Source organism: Macaca nemestrina, chromosome 2, assembly GCF_043159975.1.
Source record: "Macaca nemestrina isolate mMacNem1 chromosome 2, mMacNem.hap1, whole genome shotgun sequence".
Classification (NCBI taxonomy): Eukaryota; Metazoa; Chordata; class Mammalia; order Primates; family Cercopithecidae; genus Macaca; species Macaca nemestrina.
Genome location: NC_092126.1, coordinates 124,356,439 through 124,376,433, shown reverse-complemented (window position 1 = coordinate 124,376,433; position 19,995 = coordinate 124,356,439). Strand labels below are relative to the sequence as shown.

Below are 19,995 nucleotides of genomic sequence, written 5' to 3'. Positions count from 1 at the left end.
TGGTGCTTTATTCTTATTTAGAAAAAAAAATCTTCTTCATAAATGTATCCTTCAAATATTATTATACCCGTTTGATAGAGATGGAAAGTGAGTCTCAGTGAAATTGAGCAGCGACATAGGACATAGACGTAGCAAACACATTACTAGGATTCAAACTCAGGCCAGTGGGACCAAAAAAACCCATGTTCCTTTGCTTGTCAGATTCCTTCAGATTCTGTGGACACCAGAGTTTCAAGGGAAAGTGAGTAAACTGGCCCACACATGATGCTTCATACAAATGACTTGGCATAGACCATCAGAAAACCAGAGAAAGACTCTTCCCACCAGACACATGGGTCAGCCTTATCTCTTTGCAAAATGGAAAGCCCCAGTGCCAGGACTTTCCAGTTCTTGAAGAGGGTCAAATGATGCAGCTGAAACAACCCTGGACTAGGAATCAGAAATGAATAATTAAGGCACGGTTCTGCCCCTTTTCTTGTGTGATCATGTATGAACCACTTATACCCTTTTGAGCCACAGTCTCCCATGTGCAGACTAATGACAATGCATACAAAAATCACATATGTACTTCCATTCTGCCCTTTTAACAATACCTGTGTGGCAATGCTCAGTATTCACGGTGAATATTCCTAATGAAATTGAACCTAGAGCCATCTGGATCACTTCTGAAATAATCATCTGAATTCCTTGTCCTTGGTGTAGGTGTCCTGGGAATACCTGCCTGCTTAGACCTTCTGTAAAAGCTCTGTGCATCCTGCCACTGAGGACTCCGAAGAGGCAGCAGTCTTCTGAAAGGTAGGGTTTACTTAATTTTGATTTTTTTTTCAAAGAGTTTGAAATAATTGACCTGCTATGAGTACTCTTATAATAGTAGTCATGTTCCTATGTACATGTAAAATAGAACTTTTAAAATGGTAAAATTTCAGGGCTAGATTCCCTTGGAGAATTTACCCTCTTTCGACTTCTATTTGTAGCTGCCATTTTAAAAATTGGGGTATAAATATTATGTCAGTTAAATAAAAGAATGATGACTTCACTTTCTGAAGAAAGCATTCCCCTTCTTTTCCATGAAATGTAACTTACCTGTTACCTGATTGACATGCCATTATATTATCCTTTCCCCAGCAGTTACACATATTTAATAATTTTTATGTGTAAAAAGTAAGGTTAAACAGTTACAAAGTCAAGTTGTTATGTTTTGCATGGCTTTAAGAATGCTAGTGGAATGGAAATGAAATTAGGAGCAGCAGGAGGAGGCTCTGTTATGAAACAGAATTCCTTCCACGGCATGGCACCGTTCGTGGTCAGAGGAAGTCCTAGTGGCATATACTGGGATGGACAGTGAAGGGTAGGTCTTACAAAGAGGCTTTAAGTTAGAGTAAAATAATCACTTCTCTGTATGCATCTTTGAACGATTTCACTGGATATGTTGAATATGTATTTTTAAAAATAGCAGCAAAGGGCCTATAATCCCAGCAATTTGGGAGGCCGAGATGGTGGATCACTTGAGGGCAGGAGTTTGAGACCAGCCTGGCCAACATGGTGAAACCCTGTCTCTACCAAAAATACAAAAATTAGCCAGAAGCAGTGGTGGGTGCCTGTAATCCCAGCTGCTCAGGAGGCTGAGGCAGGAAAATTGCTTGAACCCGGGAGGTGGAGGTTGCAGTGAGCCAAGATCGTGCCATTGCAGTCCAGCCTGGGTGACAGAGTGAGACACTGCCACAAAAAAACCCAAAATAATAATAATAGCAATAAAGTAGGAGCAATGCACTAACCTGGTAATCTCTAGCATGTCGTCAGGGGACCGTGCTCATGTAACCCCTCCCTAGGACTCATATTTACTCCTTTCCTTTTCTGTCACTTCATCTCATCTTTACACCTTTAACAATATCTCTCATTCCCAGGTCTCAGACAATTTAACATGTATAATAATATGTATATTGAATAATCCTATGTGCCAGAACACAAAGATACTATGCTCCTTTTTCTGCTTCCAGTTGAGACCCAGTTTCCTGTATCCACTTTACAATGTCAACCAGCTTATCCTTCGTGCCGCCTTCCCTTTCCCTCTCATTCCACAGTCACTTGAAACCCATGGTTTATGCAAAATTTGCAAAGTTAGGCAGGATTGCTGCTAGAGTTGTAGAACTGTGAGACATTGCTGCATCTTGTCATGGGATGAGGCAGGCATCTTTAGATAGTTTACCTGGAAAACAAAGAAAATTTAAAGGCAGTAAATGAAATAAGGCAAAATGGAGCACTGGTGTTATGTGCTTTTTCATACGAGCCTTTGCATATAATTATGTGATCCTTTTTGTTATTGTTTGGGTTAGTGTTTTAAGCTCTGAAGGAAGGCTTTTTTTTTTTTTTTTTTTAGACGGAGGCTCCCTCTGTCTGTTACCCAGGCTGGAGTACAGTGGTGCGATCTCAACTTACAGAAACCTCTATCTCCTGGGTTTAAACAATTCTCATGCCTCAGCTTCCCAAGTAGCTGGGATTACAGGCACAAGCCACCACACCCAGCTAATTTTTGTATATTTAGTAGAGATAGGGTTTCACCATGTTGGCCAGCCTGGTCTTGAACTACTGACCTCAAGTGATCCACCCATCTCAGCCTCCCAAAGTGCAGGGATTACAGGAATGAGCCATTGCGCCCATCCAGAAGGCTCTTTTTAAACATAAAAGCTGTCAATATAAAATATATTGTTTCTGGAAGGGTGGCATTTTAATATTAATAATTACTGATAAAAAAAAAAAACTGGCAGGGCACGGTGGCTTACTCCTGTAATCCCAGCACTTTGGGAGGCTGAGGCAGGCAGATCACGAGGTCAGGAGATCAAGACCATCCTGGCTAACACAGTGAAACCCCGTCTCTACTAAAAAAATACAAAAAAGTAGCCGGGTGTGGTGGCAGGTGCCTGTAATCCCAGCTACTCGGGAGGCTGAGGCAGGAGAATGGCATGAACCCAGGAGGCAGAGTTTGCAATGAGCCAAGATCGCGCCACTGCACTCCAGCCTGGGCAAAAGAGCAAGACTCCATCTCAAAAAAAAAAAAAAAGAACTATAGACTATTTAAGTTTTAGAAACCCTACTTACTCCTAGAAAGACGTATATTTTGTCTCCTAATAGTGAAGGATATGTGCCCGATGTCTCCAAAACCCCTTTGCTATTTCTTGTCTTTACACAGACAGACTCAGAGTTCTACTGTTTGCTGTGTGCTCTTAGTGAACTCAACCTCTCGGAACTCTGGTTTCTTCCTCCATAAAATGAAGCTAGTTATTCTAGGGAACTGCTGCAAAGAATAGTTGTGAAGGATTAACTGACGATTTATGTAAAGTGGTTAGCAAGGTGGCTGGTATACAAATCTTTCAAGAAATGGAAGTCATAATGATTGTGATTAGAAGGAATTATGCAATTACCAACTCTGGATTGGCATTTTAGGATTTTCAGTATTGTATTTCTCTTGGGATATTATCTATTGCAGTTTTCAATGAGTCAGGATTTAGAGATATCTGAGACCAAAAAAATAAGGTAAAATAACGTGGCCAAGTACCATGTAGATTATCACTGATAGTCATGATTCTGTATAAGTCTCATTGCTTTGAGATTAAATGCCACCAGTCTAAGAGCTAGAATTGATTGATGTTCTACCATTCTATCATTTAACTTTATGCTGTGTTTTCATTCCAAGCCTTCTCATGTACTTGGCAAGATGATCAAGGAAGCCCTGACCCTGGCTTCTATTTCTACTTAAAACTAAACTCAAATGTCACTAAATGAGGGAATGGATGGAGGTTAAGTATTTTGAGGTGAGGTGTTAGGAAATGCAAAGCAATGTTTCCTAAATGTTTTTACTTGTTTCCATTTCCAGTATGGCTAAGTAAGTTCTACTGGACCTGCAATTCTCACAGATATCAACTATAAAGTACCAAAAGACCAAAAAAAAAAAAAAAGAAAGAAAGAAAAAGAAAAAAGAAAAAAAGAAATTACTAGAGAATAAAAATAAGCAGAAAGATTCTGGAAGGGAGCTGAAATTCAAAACTTGGAAGCACAGATCTGTCCAGAGTGAGTTTCCCATTTTACAACTTTTAGACTGAAAGCAGGCTAAAATTAATGTCACTTCAGATGGCCAGCCTCCAATAGAAAACTCACAGTGTTTTGGTTTGAAGACCCAAAGAACAAGGTTCAGGGCAATCATAGCCACAGGAAAATGAATTTAGAATCTTGGAAAGAGGAGAGGCAGAGAGGGGAAGCTCCCAAATCTGTATATAAACACTACCCACATTTCTGGCTGACTCTTGGATTTATTAATGTGAGACAAACTAAACTTTCAGACAAAAAGAGTTACCAGAGATAAAGCAGAATATTTCGTAATAGTAAGTCATATTAAGAAGGTGTAAGAATTGTAGATGAATATGCTCTTGATAAAATTCCAAGTGAGGTCACGTCATGTAATTTTGAGGTATATGTCATGTGTATATTCTTGGATGGAGCAGACACAAATTATCACAAAGGTAAAAGAACTGAACTGAAGTTTGAGCTGCCACCCAAAAGATAGTTTGAAATTTGAGTATAACTAATTGCCTGCTAAAACAAATAAATCAATACCCTTCAGAAAACTGTAACAGGATTCAAACTCTTCATACCATAACATACATACTTGCAAATCATACAAGCCCAAATTACATGATCTATGAAAACCCAATAAAATTGACTCATTCTGAAGACAAAAGGCAATTATCTGAGACCAATTCCAAGATGAGCCAGATGTGGGAATTAACAAAGATTTTAAAGTGGCTATTATAACCATGCTCCACAAATAATAGGAAAATAAACTCACAATGAATAAGAAGGTAGTAAACAGAAACTGCAAAAAGAACCAAATAGAAATTCTGAAAACTGAAAATACAATATTCAAAATAAAAACTCATTGAGTATACTTACAGCAACTGGAGGTAAAAAACGAAAGTGTCAGTGAACTTAAAGAGATCCATAGAAATTTTCTTTTGGAAGAACTGAAAGAAAAAAAGACTTAAAACAACTGAATAGAAAAAATAAACAGAGACTCAGGGACCTGTGTAACAGAAATTAAAATGCCTAGTTTACATGTAATTGGAGTCTCAGAAGGAGAAGAGAAAGAGAATGAAACAGAAAAAATATTTGAAGAAATAATGGGCCCAAATTTTCAAATTTGGTGAAATACATAAATGCATAGAGCAAGAAATGCAGTGAACCCCAAATGGGATACATTTAAAGAAAACTGTGCATAGGTACATCGTATTCCAACTGGTGAGCACCAACAATAAAGAGAGAATCTTGATAGTAGCCAGAGAAAAATGGCACAGTATCTTTGGTGGAACAATGCTTTAAATGAACACTGCCGTCTCGTCAGAATTTATAAAGGCCAGAAAAAGTGAAATGATATTTTTAAAGTACAAATGAGGGGGGAAAAAAAGCAAAAAACTGTTAATCCAGAATTCTACATGTAGTGAAAATACCCTTTGTGAGTAAAGGCAAATTAAGGACATTTTCAGATAAAAGGAAACTAAGAGCATTTATTGTCAGCGGACCTGCACCACAGAAATGCTAAAGGAAAGATTATTCAGGCTAAAGTGAGATAACACCAGATGGAATCTTAAGTCTTCAAGAAGGAATAAAAAAAATTGGAAATTGTAAATATAATTTTTCATGATAAGATCTTTAACATACACAGGACCTGTTAAAGCAAAAATTATAACATTGTCTTGTGGTGTTTGTGATGTCATATGTATAGATGTAATTCATATGACTTTATAGCATAAAGAATGGAGGTGGTGGCAAATGGATTTATACAGTTGCAAAGTTTTTCAATTTTATGTAAGATAGTATAAAATTAAATCTAGGTAGACTGTGAAAGATCAAGAATATATGTTTTAATTCCTAGAACAACCACTGAAAATCCAAAGATAAAATAGAATCCTAAATTAAAAGAAAAAAAAAAAGATCCAAAGATTGCAGAGGGAAGAAAAAGAAAAACAAGAAGCAGAGGAGCAAACAGAAAACAAATAATAAACTTACAGCTCTAAATGCAACCAGATCAGTAATCAGATTAAATGTCAATGGACTAATGACTCTAAAATGTAGAGGTGTCATAGCAAAATTCTACCTGATGTACAAAGAAGAGCTGGTACAATTCTACTGAACTATTCCAAAGAATTGAAGAGGAGGAATTTCTCCCAAACTCATTCTATGCATTCACCCTGATACCAAACCTGACAAAAACACAATGAAAAAAAAAGAAATCAATAGGCCAATATCCCTGACGAACATAGAGGCAAAAATCCTCAGCAAAATACTAGCAAACCCAATTCAGCACATCAAAAAGTTAATTCACCATGATCAAGTAGGCTTCATTCTGGCTTGCAAATTTTGTTCAACATATGCAAATAAAAATGTGATTTACCACATAAATAGGATTTTAAAAAGCCTTAGAATCATCTCAATAAATGTAGAAAAAGCTTTTGCTATAATCCAACATCCCTTCATGATAAAAAACTTCAAGAAGCTAGGCAATGAAGAACATACTTCCAAATAATAAGAGCCATCTATGATAAAACCACAGCCAATATCATACTGAATGGGCAAAAACTGAAAGCATTCCCCTTGCAAACTGGAACAAGACAAAGATGTCCACTCTTACTACTCCTATTCAACATAGTACCAGAAGTGCTAGCCAGAGCAATCAGGTAAGAGAAAGAAATAACATGCATCTAAATAGGAAAAGAAGAAATTGAACTATCTCTCTTTGCAGACAATATGATTCTATTCCTAAAAAACTCAAAGACTCCACCAAAAGCCTCCTAGAACTCAGAAACAACTTCAGTAAAGTTTCGGGACGCAAAATCAATGTACAGAAATCAGTAGCATTTCTGCACACCAATAATGTTCAAGCTGAGAGCCAAATCAAGAAGGAAATCCCATTAACAATAGCCGGAAAAAATAGAAGTATATAAAATACTTAGGAATACATCTAACCAAGGAGATGAAATATGTATACAAGGGGAACCACAAAATACTGCTAAAAGAAATCATAGATGACACAAACAAATGGAAAAACATTCCGTGCTCATGGATTGGAACAATCAATTTCATTAATGGGGCCATACTGCCCAAAATGATCTACAGGTTTTATACTATTCCTATAAAACTACCCTACCTTATTTCACAGAACTGGAAAAAACTATTATAAAGTACATGTGGAGTCAAAAAAGAGCCTGAATAGCCAAAGCAAACTTAAACAAAAAAGAACAAAGCTGGAGGCACACATTTTTCAACTCCAAGCTATACTACAAGGCTACAGTAATCAAACCAGTGTAGTACTGGTACAAAACAGACACAGAAACCAATGGAACAGACTAGAGAACCTAGAAATACAGCTGCACACTTAAAACCATCTGATCTTCAACAAAGTCAACAAAAGGAATGGAGAAAGGATTCCTTATTTAACAAATGGTGCTGGGATATCTGGCTAGCTATATACAGATGAATGAAACTGGACCCCTACATTTCACCATATACAAAGCTAACTCCATATGGAGTAAAGATTTAAATGTAAGAACTCAAAGTATGAGAATCCTAGAGGAAAACCTAGGAATCACCATTCTGGACATCAGCCTTGGGAAAGAATTTATGACTAAGTCCTCAAAAGCAATTGCAAGAAACCTAAAAATTGACAAGTGGGACTAATCAAACCAAAGAGATTCTGCATAGCAAAAGAAACTATCAACAGAGTAAACAACCTATAGGATGACAGAAAATATTCACAAATTACACAGCCACTAAAGGTCTAATATCCAGAATCTATAAGGAACTTAAATGATTGAACAAGCAAAAACCAACCCCATTAAAAAATGGGCAAAAGACATGAACAGAAACTTCTCAAAGGGAGACAGACATACAAGTGGCCAACAAACATGAAAAAATGCTCATCATCACCAATCATCAGAGAAATACAAATCAAAACCACAATGGAATACCATCTGACACCAGTCAGAACGGCTAAAGTAAACAATGAAATACCATCTCACACCAGTCAGAACAGCTAAAGTAAAAAAACAAAAAACAAAAAACAAAAAACAAAAAAAAAACATGTTGGTGAAACTGCTGACTGCTGAGAAACAGGAATGCTTATACACTATTGGTGGGAATGTAAATTAGTCCAGCCACTGTGGAAAGCAGTTTGGAGATTTCCCAAAGAACTTAAAACAGAACTACCATTTGATCCAGCAATTCCTTTACTGGGTATAGATCCAAAAGAAAACAAATCATTCTACCAAAGACACACGTGCTTGCATGTTCATTGTCACAGCACTATTCACAATAGCAAAGATATGGACTCAACCTAGGTGCCCATCAATGGTGGATCGGATAAAGAAAATTTGGTACATATATACCATAGGATATTATGCAGCAATAAAAAAGAATGAAATCATGTCATTTGCAGCAACATGGATGCAGCTAGACACCATTATCCTGGCAAATTAATGCAGGAACAGAAAACAAAATGCCACATGTTCTCACTTATAAGTGGGAACTAAACTGTGGGTACTTGTGGACATGAAGATGGTAACAATAGACACTGGGGACTACTAGAGCAGGGAAGAAGTGAGGGGGAAAAAGGTTGAAAAACCAAATGGTGGGTACTATGCTCAGTACCTGGGTAATGCTACCATTCATACCCCAAACCTTAGCATGATGCAATATACCCAGGTAACAAACCTGCAAATGTACCCCCTGAATCTAAAATGAAAGTTGAAAAAAAAAAAATAAATAGAAACAGATGAAAGAGGTTTTTTTCAAAAAGACCTAAGTCCAACCTTTATGAATGTAAGCTACTTTCAAATGATTGACAAAATGAATAAATTTTGTGGGCAAAGAAACCAACCAAACAAAAATAAATAAACATCCAAAAAATGCAGAGATGATTAGAATGTATAAAAAAGCAAGAACAGCTATATTCTGTTAGGAGATAGCCTTTAAATGTAAAAACACAGATAGGTTTAAAATAAATTGCTGGAAATAGATACACCATGGAAACAACATAGGAAGTCTAGAGTGGCTATATTAATATCAGACAAACTAAACTTTAAGACAAAAAATATTATCAAAGATAAAGAAGAAAGTGTCATAATAAAGGAGTCATTATAGTAAGAAGACATAAGGATTATACATGAATATAGACTTGATAAAATTCCAAGTGAGATCACTTTATGTCTTTTTGAATCTAGAATTGTTTGAGGACTATCTCAATCATGAGTCAAAAGACACAAGTGGCTCATCACTTTAAGGTAACAATCATTTAGTAAAATCATGGAATAAAAACTCAACACAGGTGAAAAAACATAATTGGAGAGTATAGAGAGCTCAGTATAACTGCTGCTAAGTTTTTTATTATAATATTTTACAACATGTGTTTGCTTCATTTAATGCATTGTATATGTTTAAGCACCTCCCATGATCTAGGATCAAGTTGGATGCCTTCATAATTCCTCAAACAGAATTCATATTTAATTAGTATGCACCAGAACAGGCATTAAGCCTATACTGGTTGGTGCCTTTACCATACTAATTGTTAAATATTTTAAATATCATCTGTCTTAGTCCATTTGTTTCTGCTATAACAGAATACCCGAGACTGGGCAATTTAATAAAAGAAAATAAATCTATTTGGTTCATGGTTCTGGAAGTTGGGAAGTACAACAGCATGGTGCTGGCATCTGGTGAGGGCCTTTGTGCTGGTCATTCCATGGAGGCAGGCAGAAGGGCAAAAGAAAATGAAAATGAGCAAATGAGAGGGCCAAACTCATTTTATAATAACTCACTCATGATAACAAACCTACTTTCTTCATAATGATGTTAATCCATTTATGAAGATAGAGCTCTCAAGACCTAATCATCTCTTAATGGTCCCACCTCTTGATGGTCCCACTTCTTAATACCATCACAATGGCAGTTAAATTTTAACATAATTTTTGGAGGGGACATTTAAATCATAACATAACCCCTGCTTACAATACTTATATAAGTTCAAAGTGTTTCCTCCATTTGTCAGTGGAAGAATCTGTGGCTGTAAGAGGTTCATACTATGTTGCCCAATGTCATACAACTAATGGATAGCACAGCCAACCTTCAATCTGAATCTGTCTGTTTCCAAACTTCTTCCACCGCACAGCATCGTTTTTCTCTGGGGTAACACCACTGACTCATTTTTGTTAGGGTATGCATATGAGAAACTACAGTGCTATTTTGTGGATTCCCTTGAAGATAAATGAACATTTTGATGGTATCTGACTACATTCTGGATATAGTCAATGGCTGTGAGAGATAGGGAAGTTTGATATTTCACGTAGAGGTAGACCATGATTTGGGCCCAGTTTTGTGAGTACCCTAAAGTATAAACTATTAAACCTGAAAATGTCACAATTGTATATTCTTGATAAAGTTCTGTATTTCTGGCTGGGCACAGTGGCTCATACCCGTAATCCCACTTTGGGAGGCCAAGGTGTGTGGATTTCTTGAGGCCAGGAATTTGAGACCAGCCTGGGCAACACGATGAAACCCCATCTCTACTAAAAATACAAAAATTAACCAGGCATGATGCTGGTTGGGAGTCTGAGGTGCTTGGGAGGCTGAGGCAAAAGAATCACTGGACTCCAGGAAGCAGAGGTTGCAGTGAGCTGAGATGACTCCACTGCACAACACAGCCAGACTGTCTCAAAAAAAAAAAAAGAGTCTGTATTTCCAATAGACATGTTTATAGTAAGAATTTGGAATTTATGGACAACTTTTCCAGATTTCCATGTACTCTGTGACATGAGAGAAAAACAGCAAGTAAGGATCCTCACCTAGCCTGGGGCAGAATTTTACAGCAGTGCATGAAGTTTGGAGGGATAAATGATTTCTAAATGATTTTTAAGGGTCTATGCGTTTGTGTTTTACTTGTAATTAATATAACTACAATTATTTCTTAAAGTCAACATTTCAGACTTTTAAAATGTTACTATGTATCGAATGAATGCCATGCTGGCTGATTTTGAAAATATTCTCTAAATCTTTACAATGATCTTAGAAATATATATCATCCCTATTTTAGAGATAAGGACCCTGAAGCTTCCATATTTTTTCCTTGTAACTAGAAGGCTAATATGTTTGATCCTCTTCATGACATAGGACCCAAGCAATAAGCTATGGCTTCACTCTACTTTGCTTGTGGGGTTTTCTATGCCATTTCCATGTTATAGGTGAGGTCCCCTAGCCTGGAGTCGGGTGACATGGATCCTTGTTATGGATCTTATTACTTAGCTAAGAAATCTCAACTTCCTTCAGGGTAGCTTATAAACTATTTTAAATAAGGTTACTAACATATATGTAGAAAATCAGGAAACAAATCTGCTAACCGCTATTGCTAATAGAGTTGCAAACATACATTGAGCATGAGAATTCATTCTTGAGTTTTCTGACAAGCAGAGCAAAGAGGGAAACAAAAGTTTCATATTATTGTAATCAGAAAAGTTAAAATGTCAGAAATTCCTCATATGACCTCTAAGATTCCTTCTTATTTCTGAGATTTTATAAAAAGAGGTGTAATAACACCTAAAATTCAGAATCTTAATACGATTAAATAAAATCATATTTGTGAATGAATATTAGATTACTGTTTTTCTTCTTATATAACTCCAATAAAGGCTCATGGTAGAAATCTGAGGACAGTCAGCTTTGTTAAAACCCCATACTCTGAATTTCTGCGGGTCAACTGGTCTGTAGTTAAGTATCCCTGTGTTGTCAGTAACTGTGCGAAAGACTTTTATGATTTTCTTCATACAAAGCGGATGTTATTGTCCATGTTTCATAAATTAGGAAACTGAGCCCCCGAGAAATGATGTAATTTGACCAAGGCCACAGAGAAGTATTTTAGTCAGAATTTGAACCTCTATCTCTCTGTCACCAAGGCCTGTGTTTCTTCCAGTACACTGAATCATTTCTAAACTACTGAATAACTTAACAGTTTTGGCATTATTTCTAAAAATAATTCCAGTTTATAAAGTGGTCTGCATGAAGAACCAGCACATACTGGGTTAGAATTCATGTACTGTGAAATCACCAGTGGAGTCATGGCTCAGAAAGCTCCACATCGCCCCTGACAACATCCAGAGAACTTTAAATATCTATATTTTGTTTTTGTGCTTTGTTTTTTAAGAAGCAATTTCTTCATCAAGACTTGAGGACTTAGAGAGTGACAGAGAGTTAAGGTTGCCTGGGGACCATTAGTGACAGCTTTGCCAATACAGTTGGAATGTTCCTCAACTGTAAAGCTTATTTAATGAAAAGAGACCCAAGAAACCTTTCTACTAATGTGTAGTGCTCTCTTGTCAGTTTGAAATGAGCAAACTGTCAGCTTGCCGATTACCACGCACACAGTATATGCTCATTAAATCATGCACTGTGGGTTTCTTCAGGTTGTCAAACTGCTTAATTGAAAAAATGTGTAGTGTCGCTCTTATGGGAAAGAGGCAAGAATCAAAGGGCTGGAGAGCTTACTCTTAATATTTCAGTTTGCTTTTAACTACAGCCAGAAATTGTTCTGTTTTATAGTTTTGATTAAAGCACTATTCCTTCTGTATTTTTCTTGTTTTGTTTATAATTCAAACACTGTAATTATAATGGAGTTGCTTTTATAATAGAGCTACTAAATCATTCTGCCAGCTGATGAAAACTAAAGGGAAGGGTTCATTCTCTTGCGCTGTAACTGTAAGGCCAGCTTGGGTGTGTTGAGGCTGAAACAAACTGGGAATCAAGAGCTCCAGATGGATTTTGGTCTTGCTAAATCTCTGCTTCAGGGTTTGCATTTTGTAGAAGGGTTAGGCCTTATCATCACCTCAGTGTGTGGGTTAATCCTTTCTGACAGAAATGCCCTTAGGCTAGTAAGGTTTCTCAATTTGTTTATATGATAGCTTTAAAAGATACCAATGCCCATACAGAAGAAATCAGAATCCTTGGGGGTAAAGTGCTTTAAAAGCCCCAGGGGATTCCAGTATGAGCCAGGGTTGAGAGATACTAGACTAAATGGACTTGAGTTGTCCAGTAGCTCAAGTCAAGACTAATCTTACCAGCTGTTATCATCAACCCTGCTCACATCAACTTACGTTTTCTAAAGCCTTATACAACCTTTAAGGTTTCAGAAGGTTAAAAACTCAGATTTCTGGGCTCCACTTAGATCTATTAAATAAGATTCTTGGGGGTCAGGGCCCAGGAATCTCTGTTTGTAATAAGAGCTCTGGGTGATTCTTACGTACTAAGGTTTGAGAATTTCCCAAAGAAGCAAGGTGATATTTATAAGTGGGGTTCAGTGAAACTTCAGAGGAGAGTGTGCAAATCACAGTAAACTGAGGGCAAGGTTTTTTATGCTTTTTAAATGGTAAGGATTTTGGTACATTCATTTGGGTCTAACAGGAGTCATGCATGGTTATAATAGCATCAACTTTATTTAGGGAAAAAAGACCCCCACTATCACGTGCCATGTAAGACCTGGGAATACACATTCTATTGCCTCTTTAATCTTTAGGTACCAGGGCCTAATGACTAGGGCCAATGTGTTTTTCAAGGGCCTCTGAAAATATTCAGAACTAAAAGAAAAAGAAAAATTACTTTGATTTCAGTTTATGCAGAAATTGTACAATCCAAACAATGTCATATTTAATGATACATCAATAAATGAAATTTTATGCTATTATGATCACTAAATTTAATAGTTATTAAACTGTATACTCTTAGAGACATTTTATGAGTTAGCTTTTCTCAGTTCTTAAGAATTCCTGAAACTACATGACGATTACAGGGAAATTATAGGCAATTTAAAAAATTAAATTAACCAAATTATACATAAGCAAATAATTTTAAATGCAAAAGTCTAAAAATATTTTTCACAGATTGCACGTACAAAAACCGTTTCGTGTATGTCAAATAAAATTTATAGAAGTCCATTGGTTTGGACTGAACTCCTGTGCCAAGCTCAACAGACCAAACCAAAATGGAATTACTCATGCTGAAGTTTTGGCCACCAAGCCAAAACTAAGTTTTTCATCTGACCTTCCAATAAATCAGGGGGGAGAACTAGCAGCCAAATCCTCAACTAGACCAGTTGTGGCCAGCATGATAAGGCTGTCCCTCTGCTTTAACCTTTACAAGGAAAGTAACTTGGAAACAACCAATTTGTTTTTGATTCTTTGTTTCTGCCTTCTTCATCCCTTTTCTAGCTATAAGGGAAACCTCCTCTGCTCAGCTCATGGGAACACTCATTCTTTTTTATACAATGAAATTTTGTCTGATTCTAGAATCACAGACAAAAGCCAATTAAGGTCTTTAAACTAAATTTGTTGCAATTTTGCCTTTTGACCTGTAAGTATATCTGATATACTATGGGGTTGAGTCTTTCAAAGAAAATGAGCCTAAAGCCTAGGATGGTCATGTAGGTATTTCCAGAATATACATCTCAAAATTAAAGGATATTTAATTGTCCTAGGCTTCATTCTCATAGACAAGATTATCAAAATATATGCATAAGGAACCTTGAAAAGATACAGTTGAAATAAAAAAAAAAATAGTGCTCACTTTTTCTCCTTTAAAAAAATAACAAAAGTATAAAAGAAAAAATCAACATTTTTAGCCACATATCACACTTCCTTTGAAAGTACATCACTTACATAAAAGTTGGGACTATTAATGAGCATCAGATGAGAGTGACAAGGCAAATTGCATACTACACCTCCGACTCAGAAAATTACCCCTCAGCAATTGCAGTCATAGCAGTGAAACATGACAAGTACAAAATAAGTGGATGCTACTGGAAATCTTGTGTCTCCGAGGTCAATAGATGACCAGAGCTAAATATATGGTTTTAAAAATCTTCATGGCCTATTCACACTTTGGATTGGGCTGCCTATGAGGTCCCCAGTTTCAGGATTCTCCTGATCCATGGAGGATGATTCCTGCTAGTGAGGTCTTCATCAACATCTTATTTAAGGTATGCCTCCCCTTTCTTTATCTTAGCCTCTTTTTTCCCTTTTTTTTTTTTTTTGGTAAAGTTTGTTGTAGTTGTTTCGTTTGTCTATTTACCTTTCTTTTTGACCATCTCCTCTAGAGTGTAAGCTCCACAAAAGCAGAAACCATGGCTGTACTTCTTTACCAAGTTAATCCTGGGAACAAACAGGGTGGTGACAATTGATCACTTTGCTTTTGCCAGCAATGATCAGTCAGGAGTGGCATGCTATTAGGAACGATATTATAAATGCTGAACTGGTCAGGAAATATTTTATTTTATTTTTGAGACAGAGTATCGCTCTGCTGCCCAGCCTGGGGTGCAGTGGCACAATCATGGATCACTGTAGCCTCTACCTCAGGCTCAGGCGATCCTCCTACCTCAGCTTCATAAGTAGTTAAGGCCACAGGCACATGGCACCATACCCAGCTAATTTAATTTCTTTTTCTTTTTCTTTTTTCTTTTTTTGGTAGAGAGAGGGTGTCCCTATGCTGCCCAGGCTAGTCTCAAACTCCCGGGTTCAAGCAATCCTCCTGCTTCAGCCTAGAAAATATTTTAGTACATTCCTTTTAAATAGAATTCTAGTTATTAATAAGTGAATGATGGAAAGGACACTATCTGTAGTTCATGTAGACCTCTCTCACCTCCACCAGCATCCAAAAGGGGGGAAAAAGCCACAGAAATCAGCTTGTCTATAAATTCTACAACTTCTAGATGAATAAAATAGTTAATTGTTCACTTGAAAATGACTACTTTACACTTTTGGAGAGAGGCCTGAAAATTTCTTGGCAATACTTCAACTGATTAATAATTTAGAGCAATGATTGACTGGAGAATGGAAGTGGAGCTAATAGCCTCTCATTTTCCTCTTTATTATTTCAGACAAATTGGTAAGTCATGGTGGAGGTGTGGGATGTTTCTGGGTCAACTGGCTAGAAGCCTTAAATTAAAAATGAAGGATGATATTTGATCTTAATTTTCTAAGATGTTGGCCTCACCCCTTGATGGTACGAGATACCTTTGCGATTGCATTGCTTCTGATGCTTAATCCTTCTATGCACTCCTGGCAAAGTCTATATGAACTACAGCAAACTTTTGCTGTGACTCTGCTATGTGTGCCATGTCATGTTAAGCACTGGTTGGGATAAAACAATGGGTTTCATGCAGTTCTAACCTTAAGTAGTTAAAAAGTCTGGCAAAAAAGGCACATATGCCTATAAATCATCCTCCTACCAGGTAAAAAATGTTAAGTATCTTAAGAGAAAGATATGAACAAATATCATGGGAGCCATTAGCTTATGGTATTGATGTGAGGAATCTGCCTAATAGGAAATTAGTGATTTAAAACAACGTGAGAAAGTCAAATCAGTAAAATGGTGTATGCTGATAACAGCAATTTGAATTATGAAGTGGCTAAGGAAGGAGTGCTGGCATGAGAAGCTGGTTCAGAGTTTCAGGGCTACGTAAAGCTGCAGGTCAACCTTCAAAAAGAAAAGAGTCAGATAAATTGATCCTAGAAGGACCAAAGTGAGCCTCCTCCTAGACGGTGCACAGGAGTTTAGCTGGGAATTTCCATTTGTTCTTGGGAGGGGCAATGGCTTTAACAGGAGACAGGGCTGTGGCTGCTGCCTGGCTTTCCAATGTTCTCCTGCCTCTAAGAGAGAAGGAGCTGAGCCTCCCAACTGAATCCCACAAATTCCAAAGAAAGCTTAATTGTTCATCTAGATAAAATAGTTGTGTATTTGAGTGCCACATTTGCTTCCATTGTCTGAATGTTTGCTAACATAATGAAGATCAGGATGCCAGGACTTAAGGAGCAAAGGCTTGTGGACCTCCTATGGTTAAGTTCCTCCTATGCACTTAAGTAATAAACAGAATATTCATGCTTCTATATGTATACGTCATTGTGATGGCCTGAATTGTATTTCTCTGAATTGATATGCTGAAGCCTTAATCTCCAATGTGACTGTATTTGGAGACAACCTTTAAAGGTAACCTTAATTATCTCTTTAAAGGTAGGGCGGGCGCTATGGCTCACGCCTGTAATCCCAGCACTTTGGGAGACCGAGGCGGGCAGATCACAAGGTCAGGAGATCGAGACCATCCTAGCTAACATGGTGAAACCCCATCTCTACTAAAAATAAAACAATATTAGCTGGACTCAGTGGTGGGCACCTGTAGTCCCAGCTACTCAGGAGGCTGAGACAGGAGAATGGTATGAACTCGGGAGGTGGAGCTTGCAGTGAGCCAAGATCACACCACTGCACTCCAGCCTGGGTGACAGAGCAAGACTGCGTCTCAAAATAAATAAATAAATAAAATAAAAATAAAGGTAATTAATGTTAAATGAGGTCATAAGGGTGGGGCGTAATCCAATACGACTGGTGCCCTTATTAGAAGAAGAAGAGACACTAGGGAAGCAAGCACACAGAGAAAAGGCCATGTGGCATGGTGAACAAAAAGGCAGCCATACCAAGCCAAGGAGAGAGGCCTCAGGAGAAACAGAATCTGCTGACACCATGATCTTGGACTTTCAGCCTCTAGAACTGTGAGAAATAAATTTCTGTTGTTTAAGTCACACAATCCGTGGTGTTTTGTTATGGCAGCCCAAGCTGACTAAGGTGGTAATTGACAAATTTCCCTGATAGATTTTATTTATGAGCCTCAGTCAACGACAAGTTAAACAGAACTCTTAATTTGGGCCAAAGCAACTATGAAAGTCCTTAAGAAAAGATTCCCCCATCCTGCCTATTGAGTAATTCCCAGCATAACCATACTATAAAGCTACTTATTTATGCAGAGCAATTCTTTCATCCAACCATCTACTTCTTTACCAAATACTCACTGAATTTCTACTATGTCCTAGTTACTCATGGATTATGCTCAAAAGGATCTGTCAGTCTAGAAAAGGAAATATAACAGGCAAGTAAAACACAGTCATTTGTTTGCAGAAATTGCCGTGGTCATGCCAAGAGTGCAGGGATTCATGGCAGCTGGGATGGCAGAGAAGTCTCCTTGGAGGAGATGGCATTGAAGAAGGGTTTTGGAGGATGATGAGATTTAGTCATACAGGGCTGTGCAATGGAGGAAGGACAGTTGAGAAGAGAAAGAATGGTGAACAAAGGCTTAGAGGTTGAATTTCTAGGAGTTTACAGGGAAGCAAGAACTTTGACTAAAATGCAGAGTATGCAAAGAGAAACTTTTTCTTCATAAGGTCGAGCTATCTCAGACTCAAAGGGCTTCTTTCATAACAGAGTGATGATATGTCAGGCATTGTCCTATGTACATTATTCCATTGACTCATTCATACTCACAGTAGGTGCTAATATTTTCCCCACTTTATAGATGAAGAAACTGAGGCATAGATGGGTTAAAATACTTGCCGATTACTAATGAGCGGTGGAGCTGGAATTTGAACCTAGGCATCCTGGCTCCAGAGCCCTTGCTTGTATAAAGGAAGCCTGAGAGCATCTGAACTAAAGTGTAAGGGGAAGTACTGGGGGGAGTTGATAGATTTGCAAATGGTACAAGATGCAGAGTTTCAAGATAGTAGGCAATTTCGTGTATTTCCTTGAGCAAAAAGAAAAGCAGAGCCCCTGCCTCCTATAACCATGAGGAGGATCGCAGTGCCCTTGATCACTTTTCAGCAAGTTAGCCATGTTTGCAGCCCTCTGTGGAGATAAATTGTTGGTGCAAGGAAACAAAAGTGTTTTTCAGGCGCTCTGCTGCCATGGTTAGCCTAGGACAGGGTTATGAAAGGAGCTTTTCTGCCTCCGCTGCCTTCCGGGGTTACATTCTTAGTGAATCTACTGCCTCAAATTGGAGCTTGTTAGTTGCGTGTCATCCGAGGGTGGCAATTAGTTGCATGTGTTTGGTTGGGTGCCAGCCCCTCGGGCGCCAGACCTCAGTGCGGGAGCCACTGTTTGTCATGAATTAGTCTTTAAATAAAAGCAAGTTTTTAAAATGGAGCATGCTAATTTGGGTTTTGCTAACCCCTTCTGAAGAAGGCTTGGCCTGTTCGGTGCCAGCTGGCTGAGTTGGCATTCAGCGAGAAACTGGGTCCTTACCAAAAATCGCATTGCTCCTCTCTCCCTCGTTGAGGGGAAAATGGCAGGGAGGAGCTAGCTGGCACTGCAAAACAAGGTGACACCAGGGGCAGGGACAGCGTAGGAATCGGGATGATTAAAGGGAATTGAAGTACCATGATATCCCCGCTGCTCCCCACCTTAGAAAAGAAAAGCTGCCCCTCTTTCTCCCCACTCACGCCACCCTCGGCCACCCATTCAGTAACTTTCCGCATAAAAGGCTTTCTCATCCAATTGCTTATACACTGCACCTTTTATACTCTTCCAAGTTGTCCTTAAGGGATTATCACTGCAGCTTTTAACTTCCCCTAGAAAGAGCTGAATGAACGTGAATGGGGCGGAAGAGTCTTCACTGAGAAAGTGTCCCCATCCCAAAATGCTCACAAAACCTCTAATCACGATGGAAGAATGCCATCCTGTTTTTGGCGGCGGCTGGCTACCAATGCGCTAAGGCACAATGACTGTCCGTATAGGCGGTCATCACAAGGAATCATGTTGCACACACAACTCGTGCTCACAGGTCATGCGGTGCACACACCCGGCCCTGGTCACTTTCACATGGTGCTTTTTCCCATTAACAAAGAGCAACCCCGCCGATCAGAGTTGTGATTCTTGAAACTCAGCCCTTCGCCCAGTAAGTGCTAACCGGAAGACTTGTTTTCTTACACTTTCTAGGTGGATAATCTGATCACCAGAAATGGCAAGGGTGATGCCATCAACAATTGAAAACCGAAACTCTCCTATTTATTTATTTATTTATTTCGGTCTGGTTTGGCAAACATCCCATTGTCTCCAAACAGGATTGCTCGGTATTGGGAGAGTAGCCTTGTACATAGG

General features: G+C 38.2%; 1 protein-coding gene across 32 annotated transcripts in view; it reads left to right on the top strand.

Moving 5' to 3' along the window:
• Positions 1 to 19,995, top strand: part of LOC105483059 (fragile histidine triad diadenosine triphosphatase) — a 1,492,666-nt gene that overhangs the window by 403,544 nt on the left and 1,069,127 nt on the right. For 31 of the 32 annotated variants that reach the window (XR_011620120.1, XR_011620124.1, XR_011620122.1 and 28 more), the window contains one exon: positions 703 to 795. Coding sequence is in view for 13 of the 32 variants with exons in the window: in XM_071092017.1 (XP_070948118.1) it covers positions 703 to 795 (93 nt within the window). In the remaining 19 variants the exon portion in view is untranslated. Of the gene's footprint in view, positions 1 to 702; positions 796 to 10,774; positions 19,793 to 19,995 lie in introns of those variants that run through there. The other variant, XM_071092016.1, reaches the window with a different exon arrangement.